The sequence below is a fragment of the Lycium ferocissimum genome, chromosome 3 (assembly GCF_029784015.1).
Source record: "Lycium ferocissimum isolate CSIRO_LF1 chromosome 3, AGI_CSIRO_Lferr_CH_V1, whole genome shotgun sequence".
NCBI classification, from domain to species: domain Eukaryota; kingdom Viridiplantae; phylum Streptophyta; class Magnoliopsida; order Solanales; family Solanaceae; genus Lycium; species Lycium ferocissimum.
In genome coordinates, this window is record NC_081344.1 from 71,288,376 (window position 1) to 71,310,678 (window position 22,303).

A 22,303-nucleotide genomic window follows, 5' to 3' on the forward strand; every position below is an offset into this window, starting at 1 on the left:
ATTGTATTACAACTTTAACAGAGGAAAGATATATTTGAGCCAATAATATAACGGCTGAGATATATTTAAATTCAAAATATAACGAGGGATATATTTGGCCCTTTTTCAATTATACATGGGTATATTTGGCCCTTTTCCGATTATTCTATGTATAACCCTCCGTTAAACAATAAGCAAGAATCAGCCCCGTTAAGGGACACGTGGAGGCATACACTAAAAATAACCCAATTATATCTCATATCCAATTCGAATAACCAATTAGTCAGCTCATTACACAATAAAACTACATATTTTGCAGCACCAAAGTAACTGAAATAACACTACACAAAACAAAAAAGTTGCAGTGATCAACTCATTTTAAGTCTGTCCATGGACCATAGGCCTAGTAGTTTTAGCCTGTAGGAAAAGTTGACTAGAAGCTTTGTCTTTCTAAATTGGGCCAGAGGCCTTTCTATCTGTATAGCGAATTGCCCTTCTTTTGGGGTGGTCTTTAAATTTTATCCCTCATATTTAAAATTTTTAAATTTTACCCTTCGATTAAAATTTATGGGTTCCAAGTTCGAACCCACACACAATCAAAATTTTAAAAAAAATTCGCAAGGCAGAGTTTAAATTTCGCTATGCCCCCACTGGCATACACTTGTAAAGGAATTACCAAAGTTACGTGACTCGCATACTTATGCCTTATGGGCATTTGGCATAAGTATGCCGGTTCGGCATAACTTTGATAATTCCTTCACAAGTTTATGCCGGGGCCTGCATAAAAGTTTGCCCATTAAAAGTTTCCCCCACGGCATAAGTAAAGGAATTATCGTTATGCCGGGACCTGTGATACTTATGCCTTATGGGTGTTTACATAAGTATGCCGGTCCGCATAACTTTGATAATTCCTTCACAAGTTTATGCCGTGATCCCGTGATAAAAATTTGCCCATTAAAAGTATGCCCTCCCGCATAAATCCGCCAATAATTACTAAAGTTATACCGACCCGCCATACTTATGCCAAGTCCGCCCATATACGAGACGCTCGGTCCCATACATTTTGTAATTCTTTAACAAGAGTACGCCGGTCCGCATACACGCGACTCCAACCCCTTGCTTTGCAATTTTTTTTTTAATTTATGTCGAGGGTTCGAACTCGTAACCTCATGATTTCGCGTGAAAGCTCAAAAAAAGCTAAGGGCAAAAATTAAAGACCAGCAATATGAGGGGCATAATTTAAAGACCACAAATATTTAGGCAAAATTTAAAGACCACCCTTAAAAGAAGGGCAATCCGCAAAAAAATGATTCAGATATGATAGAGCCCGTTTGGCTTAGCCTATAAGTTGTATAAGCTGTTTTCAGCTTTTTTGATTGTTTAACAGGCCACATTATAAATCATTTTATGCTTAAAATAGCCCAAAAAATAAGCTATTGCTTTTAGTTTTAAAAAAGCAAAATTATAATGCTTTTTTAAGCCCATCCAACAGGCACATAGTGTAGTATTGGATGAACTTATGGCTTTTGATTTATAAGTCAAGTTAAAAATTCTAAGCTCTAACTTATGACTTTTGACTTAAAAACAAGTATTTAAAAATATTTTTTTATTTTACCCAAACACTACAGAACTGCTTAAAAGCAATTTTGGCTTATAAACACCTAAACTAAGTCAATCAAAACATGCTCCAAAGTAATTGAAAAATCATCATGTAACTTCCTTTAATAATAGTCAAAAAGGTTAGAATTGTCCTTGTAGTTTTACAAATTAAAGGATGTGACCTTGTTAATTTTTTATTTTTTTTTTTAAATCTAATACTACCTCTATCATCATAAAAAATTACTTCCTCTGTATTAATTTTATGTGATATAATTCAGATTTCGAGAGTCAAACTTCTTTACATGAATTCGGATATGCAATCTTTAAGTTTTTGAGATTTTGGTGGAAACTTCCGATGTATATAGTTACTTTTTACAGCTCCGATTAAATTTAACAATCAGAATTTGATAAATACCTGACGCCTGACGGAGATCAAAATTTCACCTTTGGTAAATTTAAAAGACCAAAATGTTCAGATAATAATACTTAAAGGACTAATTTGAACCTGCTAACAAAGAAAAGGGACCATTTTATCACTCTCTATATTTTTTGTTAGGTGTTTGACATGTCCACCAAGGCAAGAAGAGAAAATCCAAGAGAAGTGAATGAAGAGATAAGAAGAAACAAGAACTGAATATTAGAATTCCAAACAATTTCAAGATTTAGCAATCAGGTTTGTAAAATTTTGATTTTTAGATTATTCCCACTTCATAAATATGCAAATTTAACACAATTCTTGATTTTCCCTTTTGTCTATTTTGTTAAATTTTCTTGTAAAAATATCAGCTTTAATGGAACTTACATGCCCCTAAATACAGTCTTTATATACTCAAAATGTTTATAGTAAGTGTTAAGCTGAGATGGGGTTTTGCTAATTTTATTTATGAATGGTGAAGTTGAACTCAAAAGATTTGATTTTGAGCTGTATTGTCCCCTTTTATATTGCAAATTCACATAATCTTGACTTGGTTTCATTTAACATAACAATCTCTATATACTGATATCTTTACTGTGATATGTTGAGCTAAAGATGGTATTTTTCTGCCTTCTAAGAAAATTTTGTATGTTGTGACAATATTTGGTTTTCATTTAGAATATAGTAATATGTCTACTGAATTGTGTGGAGCTAAAGATGGTATTTTCTTCCTTCTAAAGAGAATTCGCATGTTATACATGTCGGGTTCCATTTAAAATAGCAAACTTGAGCTGATTTTCTCGAATTAACTCCTCTAAGAATAGCCGGATAGTGGAGGAGGATAGCAGTAGGTTGATGGCTAGTTAAAAAAGGTTTTTTTTTTTTTTAAAATAATAATAATTGGTAACTGTATCTATATTTCATCCCGATCAAAACAGTACATAGGTTGTACTGAACCATATTTACAAAGGTATTCCTACTTTTTGAGATCCTACTCCTCAATTGAATGTAATACATCAATGATGGAGATTGTATCATTGGAATAGACCTGATTACACCAGAAACATAATAACTTAAAACAATTCAGCTTGATTTTCTGCATACTATTTTCTACATTTTCAAAACACCTAGAGTTTCTCTCCTTCCAGATTGTCCACCAAATGCCTGCAGGGACAATTCTCCATCTACCTCTGTTCTTTGCTTGCAACCCTGCTTCCTCCCAGCTGTGAAGTGCCTCTGTAATCTTTCCGGGCATAGTCCAAGATATACCTTTAAGATTTAAGAATAATCTCCATAGTTGTCCTGTTACCTTGCAATGTAGGAAATAGATGGTTAACTGTCTCTGCATTATCACCACAAAAAAAGCACCTGGAGCATAGTGGCAACCCTCTTCTCATCAAATTTTCTTGTGTCAACACTGCTTCCTTAGCTAGTAACCATATAAAGCATGCTACTTTATTTGGGATTTTTGTTTTCCAAATTTGTTTCCATGGCCAGTTGTTTGGTTGTTGACTGTCCTGATTCATCCATCAGTAAGCTATATTTACCTTGAAGATTTCCTTGATATTGTCTTGCCACCATAACACATCTTTCCCTGTCTCCAGTCCACTGAACTGCTCTATTATACTAAAAAGTTCAGCTACCCTGGGAATTTCCCAGTCATTTAAATGCCTCCTGAAATTAAAGCTCCATCATTGAGGGGTCCAATGATCTGCTATACTCCTTTGCTGGTGCAATACAAGATTATGTATGTCTGGGAAAAGTGATGCCATCTTTCCTGCCTCATGCCAAACATCCTTCCAGAAATCAGTCTTTGCCCCATTACCCGCTTTTATCTTGGTATTTAGCTTGAATTCATCCCACAATGCTCTGATGAATCTCCATAAACTTACTCCGGTTAAAAACAGTCTTAACTCTTAACTATTATGAATCTCTGGAATACTCTATATAGCAGAACGAGTAAAGGAGGATTCATATAGCCTATCCAACTAGTTTGTGATTGAGGTGTAGTTGATTAATTTGTTGAAGCTCCTCTTAAGCATGGTGTTTATGGTTTCTAAATAGGGCAACATCTTATACACTGGTCTTGCTCAATATATTCCTTATTGGGGTGTCAAATGGGCGGGTTGGGTTGAAATTAGTGGCGGAGCCAGGATTTTCACTAAGGGGGTTCAAAAATATGAAGTAGTAAACAAACGAAGAAGCCAAGGGGGTTCAATATCTACTATATATACATAAAAAGTAATTTTAACCTTGTATATACAAGGTAATTTTTCTCCGAAGGGGTTCGGGTGAACCCGCTAGCCATTACCTAGCTCCAGCCCTGGCTGAAATGGGTTGGGTTAAAATGGGCTGAGCTAATAAATGGGTGGGTCAATAACCCGCCTAAACTTGAACGGGTTGTGCAGGTCATGTTTTTATGGGCTAATTTTGCCACCCCTAATTTCCGTATGTACTCACCTTCTCTTTTGGCAGGGTTTGGCATGGTAGGAAATTGATTATGGATGATATGATACTCCAAAGTGTCTCTCAGACAATCACCGTGCACTGTATTGCATGTGAAGATGTATTTTAATTTTGAGTCCGTTGAAGACATGGGGTATTCTCTGAGTAAGTTAGACCTAGAGACCGGACTCTTCGAGGGTTCAAGTTCCAATCACGGGGTTGCTGGCCACGACAGACCATCAAATTATTTGGACCTTGAAATTTCTCAGCTTACTAAACTTAGATCAGGACCCCATGAAAATATCAGTAGAATCCTACCAGGGAAAAAGGAAGTTCCTGTGTCCACATTCAAAATGCTAGCTGCCCGAGAAGCCAATATTTCTGGTAGAGGAAGGTTCTCGAAGGCAGATCGTTGTCATGTTCTAAGTAAATATTTGCCAGTAAATGGTCCTTGGGTTGTGGACCAGATGGCAACGAGGGCTTATGTGTCACAATTTTCAGCAGATGGTTCCCTTTTTATTGCTGCCTTTCAGGTATCATCAGTAATTTATACTCCTCCGTCCCAATTTATGTGAAGGTGTTTGATTGGGCACAAAATTTAAGAAATAAAGAAGACTTTGTAACTTGTGGTCTAAAATGTGTTATAGATATTTGTGTTGCTAGAAATCATCTCATTAAGGGTAAAATGGATATTTTAAAGTTAAATTTTTTACTAAACATAGAAACGTGTCATTCTTTTTGGGACTGAGTAGAAAAGAAAGCGTGTCACATAAATTGGGACGGAGGGAGTATTATATTTTTGTGATATTGAGAAGATTAGGTATGGCTGGTGTTAGTATTACATTTTTGTCTCTTAAGATTTCCATATCTTAGCAAAAACGTGCTTTTTCCCCCTTCTTTTTAATATGATATCCCAAAGTTCTCTAGTGACTACATTCGTAAAAATGCATTATATAGATTTGAGTTTTGTTCATTCTGATGCTTCTTCTTCATTTTATTGTCTAAAACAGGGAAGCCATCTTAGAATATACGACGTGGAAAGAGGGTGGAAAGTTCACAAGAATATTCTTGCAAAAAGTTTGAGATGGACGGTTACTGATACATCTCTTTCTCCAGATCAACGGCATCTAGTGAGTTTCTATGTTATAGATCAATCAAGTTTGCAACTGCAAGTTTTGCTCTGGATTTAGTGTCAGGATTCAGTTTCTCTCTTTCCGAGAGAGGCATAGTGTAGATAAGCACATTATTTTATGAAATTGGTGTCCGGGTCAGCTTGCGCGCACCTCGGCTATCCCACCGAGTACCTACTACCTCCCATCAGGTCTAGCACAGGTACCGGATAACTCTGGCTACCAAGGCTTAGGCCGGTGGGAAGGCCTCCTATGGGAGTTGAACTTGAGACCTCTTAGTTCTCCTTCTACTTCATTGGCTACTAGGACACCCCCTTGGGTGCAATAAGCATAGTCTTTTAGAGTAACATTTGTGTTGCTTTTGCAGGTGTATGCTACCATGTCACCTATCGTACATATTGTAGCTGTTGGATCTGCTGCCATCGAATCTCATGCCAACATCACAGTACGGCTATCAATCCCTCTTTGTTTGGAATTCTTATAACTCATATGCATAACAGCTTCAAGGGACTGCACTATCTTGCAGTTATCACTTAATAGGATCATTTCTAATCCTTTTTAGGCCTACTAGGAACAGATAATCAGAGTTCTGTCTCATATTCGTATAATGGATAATTATAACTCCAGCAGGGCAGCAGTAGTTGTGCATCTATAAGTTAAAGGTTTCCATTATTTAAATAATGACTCATTTTATTCTTAAATGCAGGAAATTCATGATGGGTTGCTTTTGTCTGCCGACGATGATGATTCTTTTGGAATCTTCTCTGTAAAATTTTCTACTGAAGGTCGGGAAGTTGTTGCTGGAAGTAGTGATGATGCAATCTATGTTTATGATCTTGAAGCAAACAAACTCTCCCTTCGAATATCCGCACACAACGTATGAATATACTTATGATAGATGTGTGTCACAAATCTCTTCCTTTTGAAGCAGCTATTTTTTTTTTTTTTTTTTTTTTAAAATAAAATATTTTTACTTCCCTTAAAAAAACTATTCTTCTTGGGCTTGTTTTAGTAGTCATATTTAAAGACGTGCTCTTTTTCTTGGCAAGACAGTAACTTTTTGCTATTCAAAAACATGTTCACCAAGACAAGGAGGTTTCTACCCTTTTTGGCCAAGCTTCTCCAAGGCTAAAAATGCTTTATTTTAAATAAATGCATTTTTTTTTCAAAGTCAAGGTTTTTGGCCAAGCTTTTAGGAGAAGAAATAATATTTTTGAGTAGAAGCAGAAGTTGTTTTTGAGAAGCTGAAAAAAGTAGCTTCTCCCGAAAAGTACGTTTTTGAAATTCACTTTTGAGAAAATACACTTAGCACTTTGATGAGTGTTAAGTTATTTGTCTTTGCTGAAAGAAGAGGTGTGGCTGAATTAGCCCTTCCTGGAGTTTCTCACTGAAAACATCACTAAGTAGAGTTGATCATTAAATATCTCAATAGCCTATTCAATGATTGAATTGGTTAACATCATTTGTTCTTTCTAGTACCATATATCTGCACGCAAAATCTGCATTGTAAATTTCAATACATAACACTTGTTGAGGAATTCTCATATATTTGTTTGTGGATAAACGAAATTTCAATTGTCTCTTTAACTTTCTGTTCATGAACTGAAATAATTTTTCTGTTGCAGTCTGATGTCAATTCTGTATGTTTTGCTGATGAAAGTGGCCATCTCATATATTCTGGAGGCGATGACAATCTGTGTAAGGTGATCATCATCCTATCTTGCTTTGGAAGAAGTGCTTAAGAATCAACGTCTCCTTCGGAAAGATGCTAATCGAAGATACTAGTTGAATTAATGACAAAACTAAGGGGTAGTATTAGACTATGATACTAAGGCAAAAGCCACTGTTCATACTTCTTTTTATTACTTCCTTTGTCCCAATTTATGTGACACTCTTTCCTTTTCAGTTAGTCCCAAAAAGAATGACACCTTTCTATATTTAGTAACAATTTATCTTTCAACTTCCCATTTTACTGTTAATGAGATGATTTTATAGCCACACAAATATGTATGACTTGTTTTAGACTACAAATTTCAGAAGTCTTCCTTTCATTCTTTAACTTTGTGCCGACTCAAATAATTTCACATAAGGAGTACTATATTTGTGTACATAAAAAAACATTTCCCCTTTTCTCTTTTTGTTGGGGAGGGAGGGAAGAGATGGGTTTGGGAAGGGGGACAGGGAGAGGAGGGGGGGGGGGGGGTTGTGGAGTAATCATAGTGGATCTGAGTGCTTTGAGGCTGAGGAACTGATGCTAAATATCCTAATATTCTTATGGTTGGTATCTTGATCCATTTTGTGTAACCTGTTCATGGCAGAATTAGCAGACCTCTTCTTGATCTTCTAAGGACCAATAATTTGAGACTGGATGAATTTATATATGTATGCTTCCATGATATTTATTTCATGAGTCAAGGTCTACTTTTTACGACTAATGATGTTGTTGCTCTGTACAGGTTTGGGATAGACGATGCTTTAGGGCCAAAGAAAAGCCGGAAGGAGTCCTGATGGGACACCTAGAAGGCGTTACGTTCCTTGATAGTCGGGGAGATGGTCGTTATTTCATTTCTAATAGTAAAGACCAGTCCATCAAGCTTTGGGATATCCGCAAAATGTCTCCTAATGCTGCTCGGTATGTTTATTCTCTGGCTAAGCATCTCCTTGGTGATTCTTCTTCCTGATGATCCATGTCTATGGATTTTTGGTTTACTAATTAGATCAGGGGAGGTATGAAAATAGTAGAATACATGAGATTCAATGAGCTTTATCATTAATAGATACATGAGATTCAATGAGCTTTATCATTAATAGATGAAGGAGAAGAAGACGTAGAGCATGGAATGTGGTCCCTCTTGCGTTAATGTAGGTTGTTTGGAGAGAGAGAAATAGGATAGCTTTTGAAGGGATAGAGTCGAGTTTCACTAAGCTTAGGAGTAGTCTCCGATCACTTATTTTCTTTGGTGCACCCATAAAATTCCTTGTTGTATAGAAGAATGGGTGGAGTTTGTATAGAATCTTGTCTTTTTGTAGATTCTTTACCTTGTTATACCCCTTGTATACGGTCAGTTATTTGGCCCTGTTTATGAATGAAATACTTTTACCTGATTTTAAAAAAAAAAAAAAAAAAAAAGATGAAGCGGATTAAATTACGAAAACCAATTTTAAGACATTTCTTATGATCGGCTTTTTCTTCCGTTGAGCTTGGTTATCTTTGTGACTGGTTTTTTTCTGCTAATTAGGCATCATTTAGAATTTGTGTATCCTCTTTTGAGGGTACCCTTGTGTGTCTTCAAAGTAGCAATTGCACCCGTTAGCCTATTTGGATGCTCTCATTTAACCTATACCATTTTTTCTAAAACATTTAACTGGTAGCCAGTGAAAGCAACTTTAGACAAAACTGCCCCTCCTCCGCCTCTTCTTCTTATTTCTTTCTCTCCCATTAATATGTATAGAATTAAGAACTGCTATTCACTGACATGCAGCCTAGATTTCAACTGCAACAAATTTAAAAACTGACAGGTGCAGACAATTTACATTAACTTTTCGTTCTCTTTCTTTAATGAAAAATCACTTTCCTTAACTAATAAGCTTGTTTTCGAGTTGATTGACGGGTATGCTTCTAAATATTGGGTAACAACTTAAGGAAACTAACAACTTAAGTTGGGTACTATAAAGACAAACTCCAAACATACATGTCTGAAGTTACGCTTGTGTGGCTGAAGTTCAGTCATATGACTATAAGTCAGTTATATATGACTATAATTCAGTCATTTATAGCCAAGTTTTGGTATTAAATTTTCTCTTACCAATAATCCTACAACTTCAGGCAAAAATGTCGGGAGTATGCTGCTAAACTTCAGACACAAATTTTTGCAACTACAATCATGAATGGCTGAAGTTGGTTTCGAAGCTACTAAATTTGCAAAATTATATAAACTCTGGCTATGGCTTAAATGGAGACCCTAAAATCGGCTATCCTTTCACTTCGCCTGTTTTCAAAATCTTTGGACCTCTACCAACATGTTAATTCAAGCGCACTTTTATTTGGTCTTGATATAGTCTTGTTTTCAAAAACTCAACATGATTATGGAATGACTCTTTACAAAATCAGTGTTCCACTTGATTACTTATTGATATAGTCTCATTGTCATTGAGACTCATATTTTATCTTGTTTTCAGCAATATACGGTCCAGGAATTATGAGTGGGACTATAGATGGATGGACTACCCTCCTCAAGCTAGAGACTTGAAGCACCCGTATGATCAATCAATAGCCACTTATAAGGGTCATTCTGTCTTGCGTACTCTAATTCGCTGCTACTTCTCCCCAGAAAATAGGTTAGTGCTAAAAATATGCCGCGTATTAGATATTAGATACAGCTTTCAATTACACTTATTTGAACTTGCTCACATATCGGTCAATCTAGTGTAATAGTACGTACTTAAATATTTCTTGGATTATGTTTAACAGCACTGGGCAGAGATACATTTACACTGGATCCCATGACGGTTACATTTACATCTATGATTTGGTAAGTATGAGTCTATGCGTCAACTTATTATCTCATTAGCCATGTGTAGTGTCCTTTGTGAATTATACCTTTCAAATATAGAGCATAGATAATTGGATGTCTTTGGAAATGGTTGTGTTTGTTGCTCTATCTGCAAAGGATGCAAATTTAACTTTTGGATTGTTCGATGAAGAAACATGCAGTTACTCTACGATAAGAGAACGTAAACACTATCTGAGGTTTAGTTGTGACATAGTTTTACAGAAAATTATTCGGCATTTGCTCAAATTTGGTTAAATGGTGCTTAAGTATGGTTTTGCAGGATCAACTACAAAGAAGGTGATGCAACTTATAATATAATTGCAGGAAAATCATCAAACTAAATTTCCTAATGAAAAATCACTCAACTTTCTAGAAACCGATGAAGCCTTGTTTTAGACTAAAACAAGCTCCTTGGCCCACATAAGCACCCTAACTTGAAACTACAGATGGGTTCTTTAACCTGGGTTAGGGAAATTTTAACAAGCTGGACTTTTTAATGTGGGCCGGGTTTTGGGTTAGGGTGTTTATTTGGGTCAGGGAGTTTTTCAAGTTTAAAAGTAATTTTCATAATAGAATAGGAGGATTTCCACCCAAGCCTTAACCATTTTTTCCACAAAGTTGAGTGATTTTGTAGTTTGAAAATTTAGTTTGATGATTTTCCCGCAATTATACTACAGAATACAGTCAAACCTTTCTATAACGGCGTCATTTGTCTGGATATTTTTTGGCTGCTATAGTGAAAAGTAGTTATAGAGAACATATAATATAACATAACATGATATATCGGTTTCACATAAAACTTGGCCGTTAGTGAAATGTTGTTATAGAGGATGACTATTATAGAGAGGTCTGACTGTGTAAGGGTTTTGCGTAGCTGAAATATCTAAAAGATTCTTCTTATGGTTTTGTTACGTAATGATGCTCTTCGTTTCTAGGTAAGTGGAGAGCAAGTCGCAAAATTGCAGCACCACCGGTCGACCGTTAGAGATTGTAGTTGGCACCCTAATTATCCAATGCTAGTTAGCTCTTCTTGGGATGGTGATGTTGTCAAATGGGAATTCCCTGGAAATGGAGAAGCACCACTGCCTCCAAAAAAGAAGCAGACCAGAAGAAGGCATTTCTTTTAAGATGCTATCTGCACTCGGGTATATCATCAAAATCTATCGACCTAAGTAACTGTAGTGTGTTTTGCCCTCAGGGATTTCTCGGTTATATAAAAAAAAAACTGTGGTATCTCTGTGGTGTTACACCAGCATATATAGTGAATATGTGAGCGTGAATTTTAGCTGAAACATGATCGATATTTTGATTTACATGTATTGTACATAAATAAAGGCAAGCGTGTACATTGTATTCTGTAAATAATACTCGGATCGTCTGGAAACTCCAAGACGCGACCCTCCTCCCACCTTGTTGTTATCATTATTAAAGGAGTGTGGCATTGTATGCGAGGCTCGTATTGCAGGGTAAGCGGAAGAAAATGTAAGGTTGCGCGTTAGCACTTTTGCGAGAAAAGGGATGTGCTAAGACGCAGAGGCTTCTTGCATACAGAAAATTGAAGCTCAACAAGAAGAATGAGTACCTTGTGTACAGAGGGCAAATCCAGGATTTAACCATTCGACCTTTAAGGTTATTAGCACTAAATTTGTTGTACTTTTGAAATTATAAATTCAGATCTAATATCCATTGAAATTTTAGTGAATTTTCAAACACATATTTATGCTCCACATTAAAAATACTGGGTACGAACGAACCCGTCGCCTAAGAGATGCATCTGCCATTGCTTCTATAGATGTTAAAATGTTTAAAACGATTAAATACTTCGTTTGATAAAAAGAGTTGAAATATTCTTAAGATTTGTCATCACTGATAGTCAATGCACATGATAGATGTGGACGGATAAAAGAATTGAGCAAGTCAATGAACTGTATGGTTATTGTCATTGCAATAAAGTACACAAGAGATTAAAGAGATTACAACTCAATTGGCATAAGCTACACTCAACAAAATAGTTTTCATTGGGTTAGCAATTGGGGCGGTTGTACCTAGTAGCTTTAGTTTAAACTTTGTATTTTATTTTTATATTAAGAAATTTTCTAAATATGTATAAAATTAAATTCAAAACCCAATTACTAATATCTAATGTCGTCATTTTAATATAACACATAAAATTCAAATCCTGGCTCTGCCTGTTATCGAAGATTGATACCACCAAAGGTTATGATTGGATGACAAGTAACCTCCCATTCTTAACCAGAGGTAATCACCTTTGATGTTGATCGTTTTACCCCTAAAAGTAGGACATCCCGATGCGAATTCGGATTAGTTAGACCCAAAAGGGGTATCCGACACCAGATAGGAAACCAAAAAATATTAAAAGTGCGACAAGTGTTGTCGGACATTGATACCACCAAAGGTTGTGGTCAGGTAGTAAGTATCCTTCCATCTTTAACCAGAGGTCTCGAGTTCGAACCATGAAAGTGGAGTCGCCTTTGATATTGATCCTTTACTCCCAAGAATGGGACTTCCCGGCACGAACCGGATTAATCAAACCTCAAAGCAGGTACCGGACCCTAAACGGGAAATTTAAATTAAAAAAAAAAAAAAAAAAAAAAGGGACATTAATGTAGAAGAGTAATAGTAGGTGAACATTCAAACCGTGTTGAGAACATCATCTTCATTTTACTAGTTGAGCAAGTGGCTTAAAAATTGTAGATAGAGACTGATGGGACCAGAATTAAATTCATAGCTTGCCTATCTGACTCATGCATTTTTTTTTTCTCTTTTCAAGTGGACTACAACATAATGACGAAGTCAAAATAGCGAAAAATTTCTCTCCTTCATCTTAAACTTCAACTCAGAATTATGATGGTCCATTGATGGAAGACAAAAAAGCCTATTCCATAGCCATTTCACTAGTGATTCTGTTGATCACAATCATCATTATTGCGCGGCTAACGCTAAAATTTTCCAAGGCATTTTACCTCATCACAGGAGCTGATGTCGCGTTGATTGTTGCTGTCTTTGCTGCTGTTTTAATCCGAAGGAATTTCAACAGCAGGAGGCAATTGCTAGAACATCAATTAGACTCAGATGGACGTGAGTTGAGGATTGAATATAGTTTCCTCAGGAAAGTTGCAGGGGTGCCAACAAGATTCAAGCTCAAAGAGCTCGAAGAAGCAACCAATAACTTTGGCTCGTTAATAGGCCGAGGATCATCAGCTTCCGTTTTCAAGGGAGTACTAAGTGATGGTGCATCGGTAGCAGTAAAAAAGATCGAAGGAGAAGAGCGTGCTGATAAGGAATTTAAATCAGAAGTTGCAGCAATTGCCAGTGTCCAGCATGTCAACCTTGTACGCCTACTTGGATACTGTACTGTTCCCCCAACGGGGCCTCGTTTCTTGGTTTATGAGTATATCGTTAATGGATCGCTTAACAATTGGATTTTCAGGAGAAAGCGAAGTCGAGGATGCTTGTCGTGGGATTTGAGGTGTAGAATTGCCCTGGATGTGGCTAAGGCGCTTTCCTATTTGCATCACGATTGTAGGTCGTGTATTTTACATCTCGATGTCAAGCCTGAGAATATACTTCTCGATGAGAATCACCGTGCTATTCTCGCGGATTTCGGGCTGTCAAAGTTAATGGGGAAAGACGAGAGTAGAGTTGTCACAACCATCCGGGGTACTAGAGGGTACTTAGCCCCCGAGTGGCTCTTGGAAAATGGGATATCCGAAAAAAGTGATGTTTATAGTTATGGAATGGTACTTTTGGAATTGATTGCTGGGAGAAGAAATATAACCGTGGCTGAAATTGGCAATTCAAGGAGCAAATTCAGTTACCTTCCCAAGATTGTGAGTGAGAAATTGGCACAAGGGAAAATCATGGATATCGTGGACGAGAGGCTCATCCAGGAGGTATCTGCAGGAGGAGTATTAGAGATACAAGTGAAAAAATTGGCGTGTGTGGCGTTGTCTTGCATCCAAGAACGGCCTAAGCTTAGGCCAACCATGGCACAAGTCGTGGAAATGCTGGAAGGGCGTGTGCCAGTAGAAGCGCCTTCACAAACGACAATGCTATTCTTTAACCTATTAGCAAGCGACGAGGATCTTGATCATCATCTCGGGCAGCCTAGGCCGGCTGCAGCCATGCCAAGATCCCGTCAGATGGATACCACTAACCGTTATTCTAATTCGTCTTGCTCTTTTGCAATGTCGTCTGTGCTCTCAGGGAGGTAGTACCTACATACATCTGGGATTTAATCTGCTTTCCTTCTAGTTTTGCTTTTGTTTAAACCACATCTTATAGGTACATTATATCTTTTCTACCACTCTTTTTGCTTCTTTTGTTTTTGATTGCTTTTGGGATCCATCCATAAGGATATAGCATACAATTTTTGCCATTAACTACTACTGACTTGCTGATCAGAAATAGTTGACTGGATTCACTGTTTTCTTTTCCTAGCCGGTATACATAGATTATACATGGTTAAAACGCAAGACGTGTTCAAATTAAATGGAGTTGACATAAGTAATAATGCACGCCAATAACTCAGCAAATGGTGATTGTTGAAACCATTTGAACTCACATACAGGTACTAATGACATTAGATTACTGGATTTACAATAGGTCTAACACCATCATATTTTGCTGCACATCTACCTTTTCATACTCCCCGGCATATAACAGATAGGGGCGGAGCTAGAGTATAGCTTACGGATTCTGTCGAATCCAGTAGCTTTAGCCCCAACATCAAGAATTGTGGTAGGACGGATAAAGATCCCTCTACCCTTAATCAGATTTGAACCCTGTGAATGGAAAAAATCTAGATAGGGAGCGCTCCCCCTTCAGAGCCTTACGCGGTGAGAAATCCGAATTAGTCGGAGTTACAAAGCGGATACAGATACCGATAGGGAACCAAAAGGAAAAAAAACAAAAAGGAAAAAAAAGGTCTGATACCTTCATCTTGCTAGATCAGGGAGCATTTTCAAGAAACTGACTTAAATTCCCAATCCCAAGCCAGTTATCCCACCAAAAGGACAATTTCCCTTCCATAATTTTCCACTTAATATTTGCCTCCATATTGTTGACATCCATTAATCTCCTCTAATTTTGAGATTGCCAATAAGACCACTTTCTTGCTACTACATGCAGGTGCCCTCTTGCATATTGTGCCTTCAAGAAATCATTAAGCATTGAATATTTCCTAATAACGTGGCCTAGTGATAATTAGTGACTCAAACTTTTGGAGACATAGGATCTTGAGAAACAAATGGAACTAGGATCTTAATAACGTTGCCTTAGTGATAATTCTCACTTGACAGAAATTTTCCTTATAATTTGAAGCATGCCCATTACTTTTAATTAACTCGAGCTATATATAGGACCGAGTTGGGCTAACCTATGGTTGTACCAATTGTTACGCCAATAGTAGTGTCAGGTAGGAAATTCTTTAAAAAATACTATATAATTATGCAAAAAATTCCTCACAGTTTGAACCGTGCCCATTACTTTTAATTCGAGCTATATATATGATCTGGTTCGATTAGCCTGTTATACCAATTATTATGCCAATATTAGCGTCGGGCAGCTATAATTGAAAATTCTTTATAAAGTACATGTAAATTATAATTATTCTAATTCGAATACACTTGGCACAAGTAATTGCATGAGACAACACTTTACAACATGCAACTACTAAATACAATAACAAGTACCGCGTGTAACAAGTGGGGTCTGGGGAGGGTAAGATGTATGCAAATATTACCTTTACCTTTGTGGGGGCAGAGAGGCTGTTTCCGATAGACTCTCGGCTCAAAAAAAAAAAGAATTTGAAGTGTAGTACCGATTAAAATATGACAACATAGTAGCAAGATTGCAACTACTGAATACGTAAAAAAAAAAAAAAAAAATCGATTTCATGCAAGAGAAGGAAATTCACAGTGGTTATTTTGCTTTTCCATGTGGTCTGAGGAGGGTAAGATGTATGCAAATATTACCCTTACCTTTGTGGGGCAGAGAGGCTGTTTCCGATAGACTCTCGTCTCAAAAAAAAACAAAAGAATTTGAAGCGTAGTACCGATTAAAATATGACAGCACAGTAGCAATATTGCAACTACTAAATACGTTTAAAAAAAAAAAATCAATTTCATGCAAGAGAAGGAAATTCACAGTGGTTATTTTGCTTTTCCATGTCAGGTTTATTAGAAATGAAAAAATAAGAACGTCGACAGCAGGGTTCGAACCTGCGCGGGCGAAGCCCAACAGATTTCAAGTCTGTCTCCTTAACCACTCGGACATATCGACTTGTTGATGTCTGTATTCACCTTACGCATTAAGAGCTTGCTTAGATTGTCTTATTTTAGGAGTTTTTAAACCAAAATAGCATTTAAGCGAAGGTTTTGAGCTATTTTTAAGCCAAAATAACAAAAAAAAAAAAAAGTCAAAAGTCCTAAGTTATACTCCCTCCGTCTCAATTTATGAGATATAGTATGACTAGCATGAAGTTTAAAAAAGAAAAGAAGACTTTTGAAACTTGTGGTATGAACAAGTCATAAATATTTGTGTTTCATTAAGGGTAAAAGAGAGAGGTTTAAGTTAAATTATTTCTAAATATAAAAATGTACTGTATCATTCTTTTTGGGACAAATTAAAAAGAAAAATGTATTACATAAATTGGAACAGATGAAATATAAGATTCCTAACTTATGACTTATTCTGACTTTTATATCCATATACTAGGCAACAGGCAAAGAGAAGAGAGACTACTCATTACAAATTTAAGAGTTGGGATGCAGATTGCATGGAACAACTATTTACCGCCACATGTTATGCTATAAGTTTCTTGTTGTTTAATGCCAGTATTATTTTTTAATTCTCTCATTTGATTTTCAAACTTAAACCTCATCAAAAAATGACAATGGGATAATGTTCTCAACATAACTGCTAGCATGTCTTAATTCAAAATGATCGGGGAACATCAAAGTAGATGGGCACTAATAAAGCTCGTTGTTGCTAAAATATGTTGTGTCTGATCAATCGTTTTTTCTTCAAGCTGTAAGGTGGCAACCTTTTTCAAATTGGGATCATCAGAGTTAAATTTCATAGAAACCTTGTTGACCTCATCAGAGAGTAACACGTTTCATATTGGGATCATCAGAATTGTTGAATGAACGTTTCCTTCAATAAAGTAGCCCATTGAGAAAAATAAAATCACTAAAACAATCATAACTAGGAGAAGGCTTTTCAACGATTAATTCTATATCTCTCCAAGAGTTGGTTCCTAGAGTTAGAATCTCCGTCTTTTGTGGACGACCATAGTAAGTAAAAACATGAAGCAATTTATATTTTTCCGTGACCGTATCAAATCCTAGAAACAATTTACCAATGTTCAAGTTGTAACAATTTAGAGAGAAAGGTAAAGCTTTCATCTCACCCTGTAGTAACATTGTATAAGTAAACTTTAGAATGTTTATAAAAACAAACAAGGCCGTTGCAATGATTCGAGAAGCCAATGATCTTGGATCTAGTGCTTGAATAATGATGAGGCACGAGTTGTAAAGAAAATCTTTCTAGTTCATGTTTTATTGGATAAACAGGAGGATTAATAAGCAGTTCAAACAAGAGGTGGGTGGCTGAGGGATCACGAGCCTGAGAACGAGCAATGTGGGACCTGACAAAGTTGGAATTGTGTCATATCAAAGTGTTCCAAGCTTTAGAAACATAATTGAATCGCATGAGATAGTTGGCGGAGAGCCATGTGAGTATCTCGAATACAATGACATCTCCAACTTGAACGCTAAAAACATCCTTCTTCTTCGTCCTTCGACGTCTTTTTTTTAGTACTTTTTGTTGATTTTTTTGTGGTAGTGATTGCTAAGTCACTCAATTTTATGTCAATTTGTTCCATGTTCCAAGTCTAAAGCTCTGCTCTTACTTGTCTCTTGCCCACCTCAATATATAGTTTTAACCAGGTTTTAACCCAAAGAGATTCAATTCCAACAATAATAAAGAAAAAGGAGAAAGGTTTAATTCGAAAATGTTTATTTTTGTTACATAGTTTATAAGTTTTTTTAACATGTGTAGCCATCATCATTGAACATCACTCCCAATCCGGCATACACAATCAAGGGAAGATCAATTTTAAATTATAAATGATGGCACGAGGCCAATAGAGATAACAATTAAATCTTGTGACATTAAATTCGAACTATCAAATCAATTTCATGAATCGCCCTGGAGGTAAGTGGGCCACCGAATTGTCGAAAGCACCGAGTATGCATTATGTCAAAATCACTCGAGAAGTTCACAGCTTTTCTTAGTTCTTTCAAATCTTTAGTGCCGAATATAATTGAGCAATGAGCATTAAAAAAAGACTTTGACACATGTTCAAAATTAAAATGTCATTTCACTGGATCTATATAAACCGATTTAATAAGCAAATTGAAGGATGTATGTAAAGATAATAACATCTTGTGTGTTATTTTCAGATTTCTTATATATAAATGTGTGTCCACGGCTTTCATGATTAGAGTAGTAGGCAAAGAATTAAAAAACGTAACCGTCAACAGCAGGGTTCGAACCTGCGCGGGCGAAGCCCAACAGATTTCAAGTCTGTCTCCTTAACCACTCGGACATATTGACTTACCGTTGCGTAAGTTTATTTAATAATTTATATATCAACGTTGTCAAATCTCCAAGTACATTATATATACCATACAAAAATGCAGGAAAATATTTGCTGACATACAATGTTTACACTAAACCAACCAATTTAACCATATATAAGAAAGTTGGTGAAAGGAGGAAGTTAAGTTGTCATCGAATCTACCTAATGATTGCAGATTCCTACTGGAAGCCACGGAGAAATCCCAAATACAACACATATTCCGTGAAGCAAATAAAGTGGCGCATTAGTTGGCAAGTTATGCAAACAAAGTAGGATCCAAGAGAGAAGAGACCAGCTATAGAATAAACTTCTTTTTGGAACTCCCCACCCTCATTTGTCCTACGAATTAAGCAAAGACAATTTAGGGATAGCATCGTTTGGATCTATCTCATAGTTGCAATGACCCTTTAATTTCGCGTTTTTAATTTAACGCAACCTTCCGTTCAGCCAAAAAAAAAAAATAATAATAATAATAAATCGTCAAAAAAAAAAGGAAGAAGTTAAGGAAGGAACTCAGCCTAAAACCAACAAATATTTATGGATTCTCCTGCCTTTCTGATGTAGTCTACACTTGTTTGTTCAATCCTTGAGTGTTTCCTAAACAATAGTCGCGGCTATGCTAACAGTACTCAATTACACAATCCAGAATTTGACTCAGAATTAGATCCACCACGTTAATTTATTAGAAATGGACAATACAGTATTTGTGTCAGCCAAAAATTTATATATGCACTAATGCACAACACAATATTCGATTCATTCGAGTAATCATTTCTTAGGCAAATTGCTTGAGCCCTATGCTTTTTCCTGGGACATAACACATCCAAAAATTCAACAAGATCTTACTAGAAAGTTAAGATGTTTATAAAGGCATACTGAAGATCAAAATTTGACAATATTGACACGAGATTCAATCTATCCCGCAAAGGTAAGTAGGGGTAAGGTCTGCGTACACCCCAACCTCCCCATACCCGACTTGTGGGATCACACTGGGTACGTTGTTGTTCGTGTTGTTGGCACGAGGGTCAATGGGATTAAAACTCGTGACATTACAGTTTGAATTTTTACAAAATATTAGCCAATAAGTTGTTGGAGACATCTTTCACTATCTTTGGTATATGCTAGCTGGTGCTGCATTTCATTACTTGTGAATTTATAGTAACTTATCTAAATATCCAGTTGTTACAACTTTAACCGAAATACTACACTATTTTCACTTCTTGTCCTCATTATTTGAATGCTGAAATTACATCGCCTAGTGATCATTATTCATTACTGACACAAACTTTTGGAGGATCATGAGAAAGAAGTGGAAAATAAATGAAAAATTGAATATGCATGTCATAGAGGAATAACTCTCACCTCACAAAGATTGTCCTTATATATAGTTCCAGCTGAGAATACTTTTACTTTTGAATCTCTCATGCTGGTGGAACATTCGGAAACAACCTCTCTACCTCTCAAGGTAGGGGTAAGGTCTGCGTACACACTACCCTCCCCAAACCCTACTTGTGGGATTACACCGGGTATGTTGTTGTTGTATGCTGGTGGAACATGTTCAAAATTCAAATGGAAACTTCCACTTCATTAATTAGATCCCATAACAGATGTAATAAGCACATGGAGGAATGCATCTAGAAGGCACCAATACGATCTTGCCCGGGGCGGAGATAGTGAGGCGCAAAGGATTCACCCGGAAAATTACAATATACAAGGTCAAAACTATTCTTTATATATATAAATAATAGATGTTGAATCTCTTTGACTTTTTCGTTTGCGGTTTAGTTCTTTATATTTTGAATCCCATTGCCCATTGATGTAAGCTGGAGCTATATATGCAGTTTAATGAAAAGAAAGGCAAAAACAAAAAATATATCGTCAACAACAGGGTTCGGCAATAGAATCGTGCCCAGGTGCAGAGCTAGTGAGGCGCAAGGGGTTCACCCAAATCTTCTTTTGTCGGAAAATTATAATATAGAAAAGTCAAAATGATTTTTTATATATAAATACTAGATGTTGAATCTCTTTGGCTTTTTCGTGTGTGTTTAGTTCTTTATATATTGAATCCCGGTGCCCATTAATTTAGGCTTTTTCGTGTGTGTTTAGTTCTTTATATATTGAATCCCGGTGCCCATTAATTTAAGCTCGACTATATGCGCCGTTTCACAAAAAGAAGGGCAAAAACTAAAAATATAAATCGTCAACAGCAGGGTTCGAACCTGCGCGGGCGAAGCCCAACAGATTTCAAGTCTGTCTCCTTAACCACTCGGACATATTGACTTGTTGCTTTGTAGGCAGTTATTAATCTAATTCTTAATTGAATTAAGGAGTATGAATATAAATTGTTTTCTAGATCATTTTGCAACACTAATTTATTATCTTATAAAATGGAAAGTCGAATTGTATTATTGCTCCCCATGAAAATAAGTGAATTATCGTAACACATTATATAGTTGTTGGCAAATCTCAAAATAAATCTTAATTAAATTAAAAAAAAAAAAAAAGAGGCGGGTGTATCATCAAAAGAGACAAGAAAATATTTGCTGCCATGTGATGTTTACACTAAACCAAGTAAATAATCATATAAGCATAAAAGAATATGTGTCGGCATGCGATATTTACATTAAACCAAGCAATTTAATCATAGAAACATGTGTTGCATCCTTTTACTTGGTGCAAACTACGAGTGCAAATGATATTATATTTTAATCACAATAACCTTAATATACACACGACTAAATTTGTCTAATTCGCGTAGAAGATCACATTTACTAGAAAAATTGAATTTGAAGAATTTAATTCCAAACTTTTTTCTACAAATGGACTTGGATCACTTTTCTACCTAGAAGATTTATGAGGCTATATTCTCTATAATGTTATCAGCAATGGATTCATAAAAACTTGGGGACTCATTGAAGTTCAACCTCGATATGATTCTACCAACAAAACTCCATGTCCATACTTCATTGCAATGTTGTATGTTATCACAACTCACCTTGTATCCAAGAAAACACCATGATAAGAAAATAGCTTTTTTAAAAGTAAAACACTTTCAACAACAACATACCCAATGTAATTCCACAACTAGAGTCTAGGGATGTAGAGTGTACGCAGACCCGCTTACCCCTACCTTGGGAGATGGAGAGGCTGTTTTCGGAAAACCCTCGGCTCAAGATAAAGCAACATCAAAGCATGTCAAAAAGGAAAAAAGAACAACTACTACAGTAGAATAATAAGCTAAGTGAAGAACAAAAGACAATACAACAACATAAATCGACGTACAAGGAACTATGGGAGAAATACTACGGCTACTAATAAGGGAGTAAAACACTTCCATGAAAATTATTTATGTTACACCAAACACGTTAATGTGTTTGGTAAGAAGGAAAATGTTTCTCCGAACACAAGTCATTTTCTGATGTTTAATTGCCAAACAAAAACACCAATGAACATTTTCCAAGACAAAAAAGATGAAAAATTACTTTTTATCATACAAAGCAAATAAATTCTCAAGTGA

At 36.2% G+C, this 22,303-nt stretch overlaps 2 protein-coding genes and 3 non-coding genes across 5 annotated transcripts; 2 read left to right on the forward strand and 3 right to left on the reverse strand.

Moving 5' to 3' along the window:
• Window positions 1-2,089: 2,089 nt before the first annotated feature.
• LOC132050665 (LEC14B protein-like) lies at window positions 2,090-11,835 on the forward strand. The gene is made up of 10 exons (XM_059442031.1): window positions 2,090-2,251; window positions 4,469-4,971; window positions 5,449-5,568; window positions 5,936-6,013; window positions 6,275-6,445; window positions 7,194-7,271; window positions 8,025-8,200; window positions 9,748-9,906; window positions 10,040-10,100; window positions 11,057-11,835. The coding sequence occupies exons 2-10, from the start codon at window positions 4,558-4,560 to the stop codon at window positions 11,246-11,248; spliced, it is 1,449 nt and encodes a 482-aa protein (XP_059298014.1). The 5' UTR covers window positions 2,090-2,251; window positions 4,469-4,557; the 3' UTR covers window positions 11,249-11,835.
• A 1,057-nt stretch (window positions 11,836-12,892) lies between these two features.
• Window positions 12,893-14,531, forward strand: LOC132050667 (probable receptor-like protein kinase At5g20050). The gene has a single exon (XM_059442032.1). The coding sequence runs from the start codon at window positions 13,001-13,003 to the stop codon at window positions 14,354-14,356; it is 1,356 nt and encodes a 451-aa protein (XP_059298015.1). The 5' UTR covers window positions 12,893-13,000; the 3' UTR covers window positions 14,357-14,531.
• Window positions 14,532-16,342: 1,811 nt separating this feature from the next.
• TRNAS-UGA (transfer RNA serine (anticodon UGA)) lies at window positions 16,343-16,424 on the reverse strand. The gene has a single exon. It is a non-coding gene; the product is annotated as a tRNA-Ser (tRNA).
• A 2,255-nt stretch (window positions 16,425-18,679) lies between these two features.
• Window positions 18,680-18,761, reverse strand: TRNAS-UGA (transfer RNA serine (anticodon UGA)). The gene has a single exon. It is a non-coding gene; the product is annotated as a tRNA-Ser (tRNA).
• A 2,223-nt stretch (window positions 18,762-20,984) lies between these two features.
• TRNAS-UGA (transfer RNA serine (anticodon UGA)) lies at window positions 20,985-21,066 on the reverse strand. Its single transcript has one exon. It is a non-coding gene; the product is annotated as a tRNA-Ser (tRNA).
• Window positions 21,067-22,303: the final 1,237 nt, after the last annotated feature.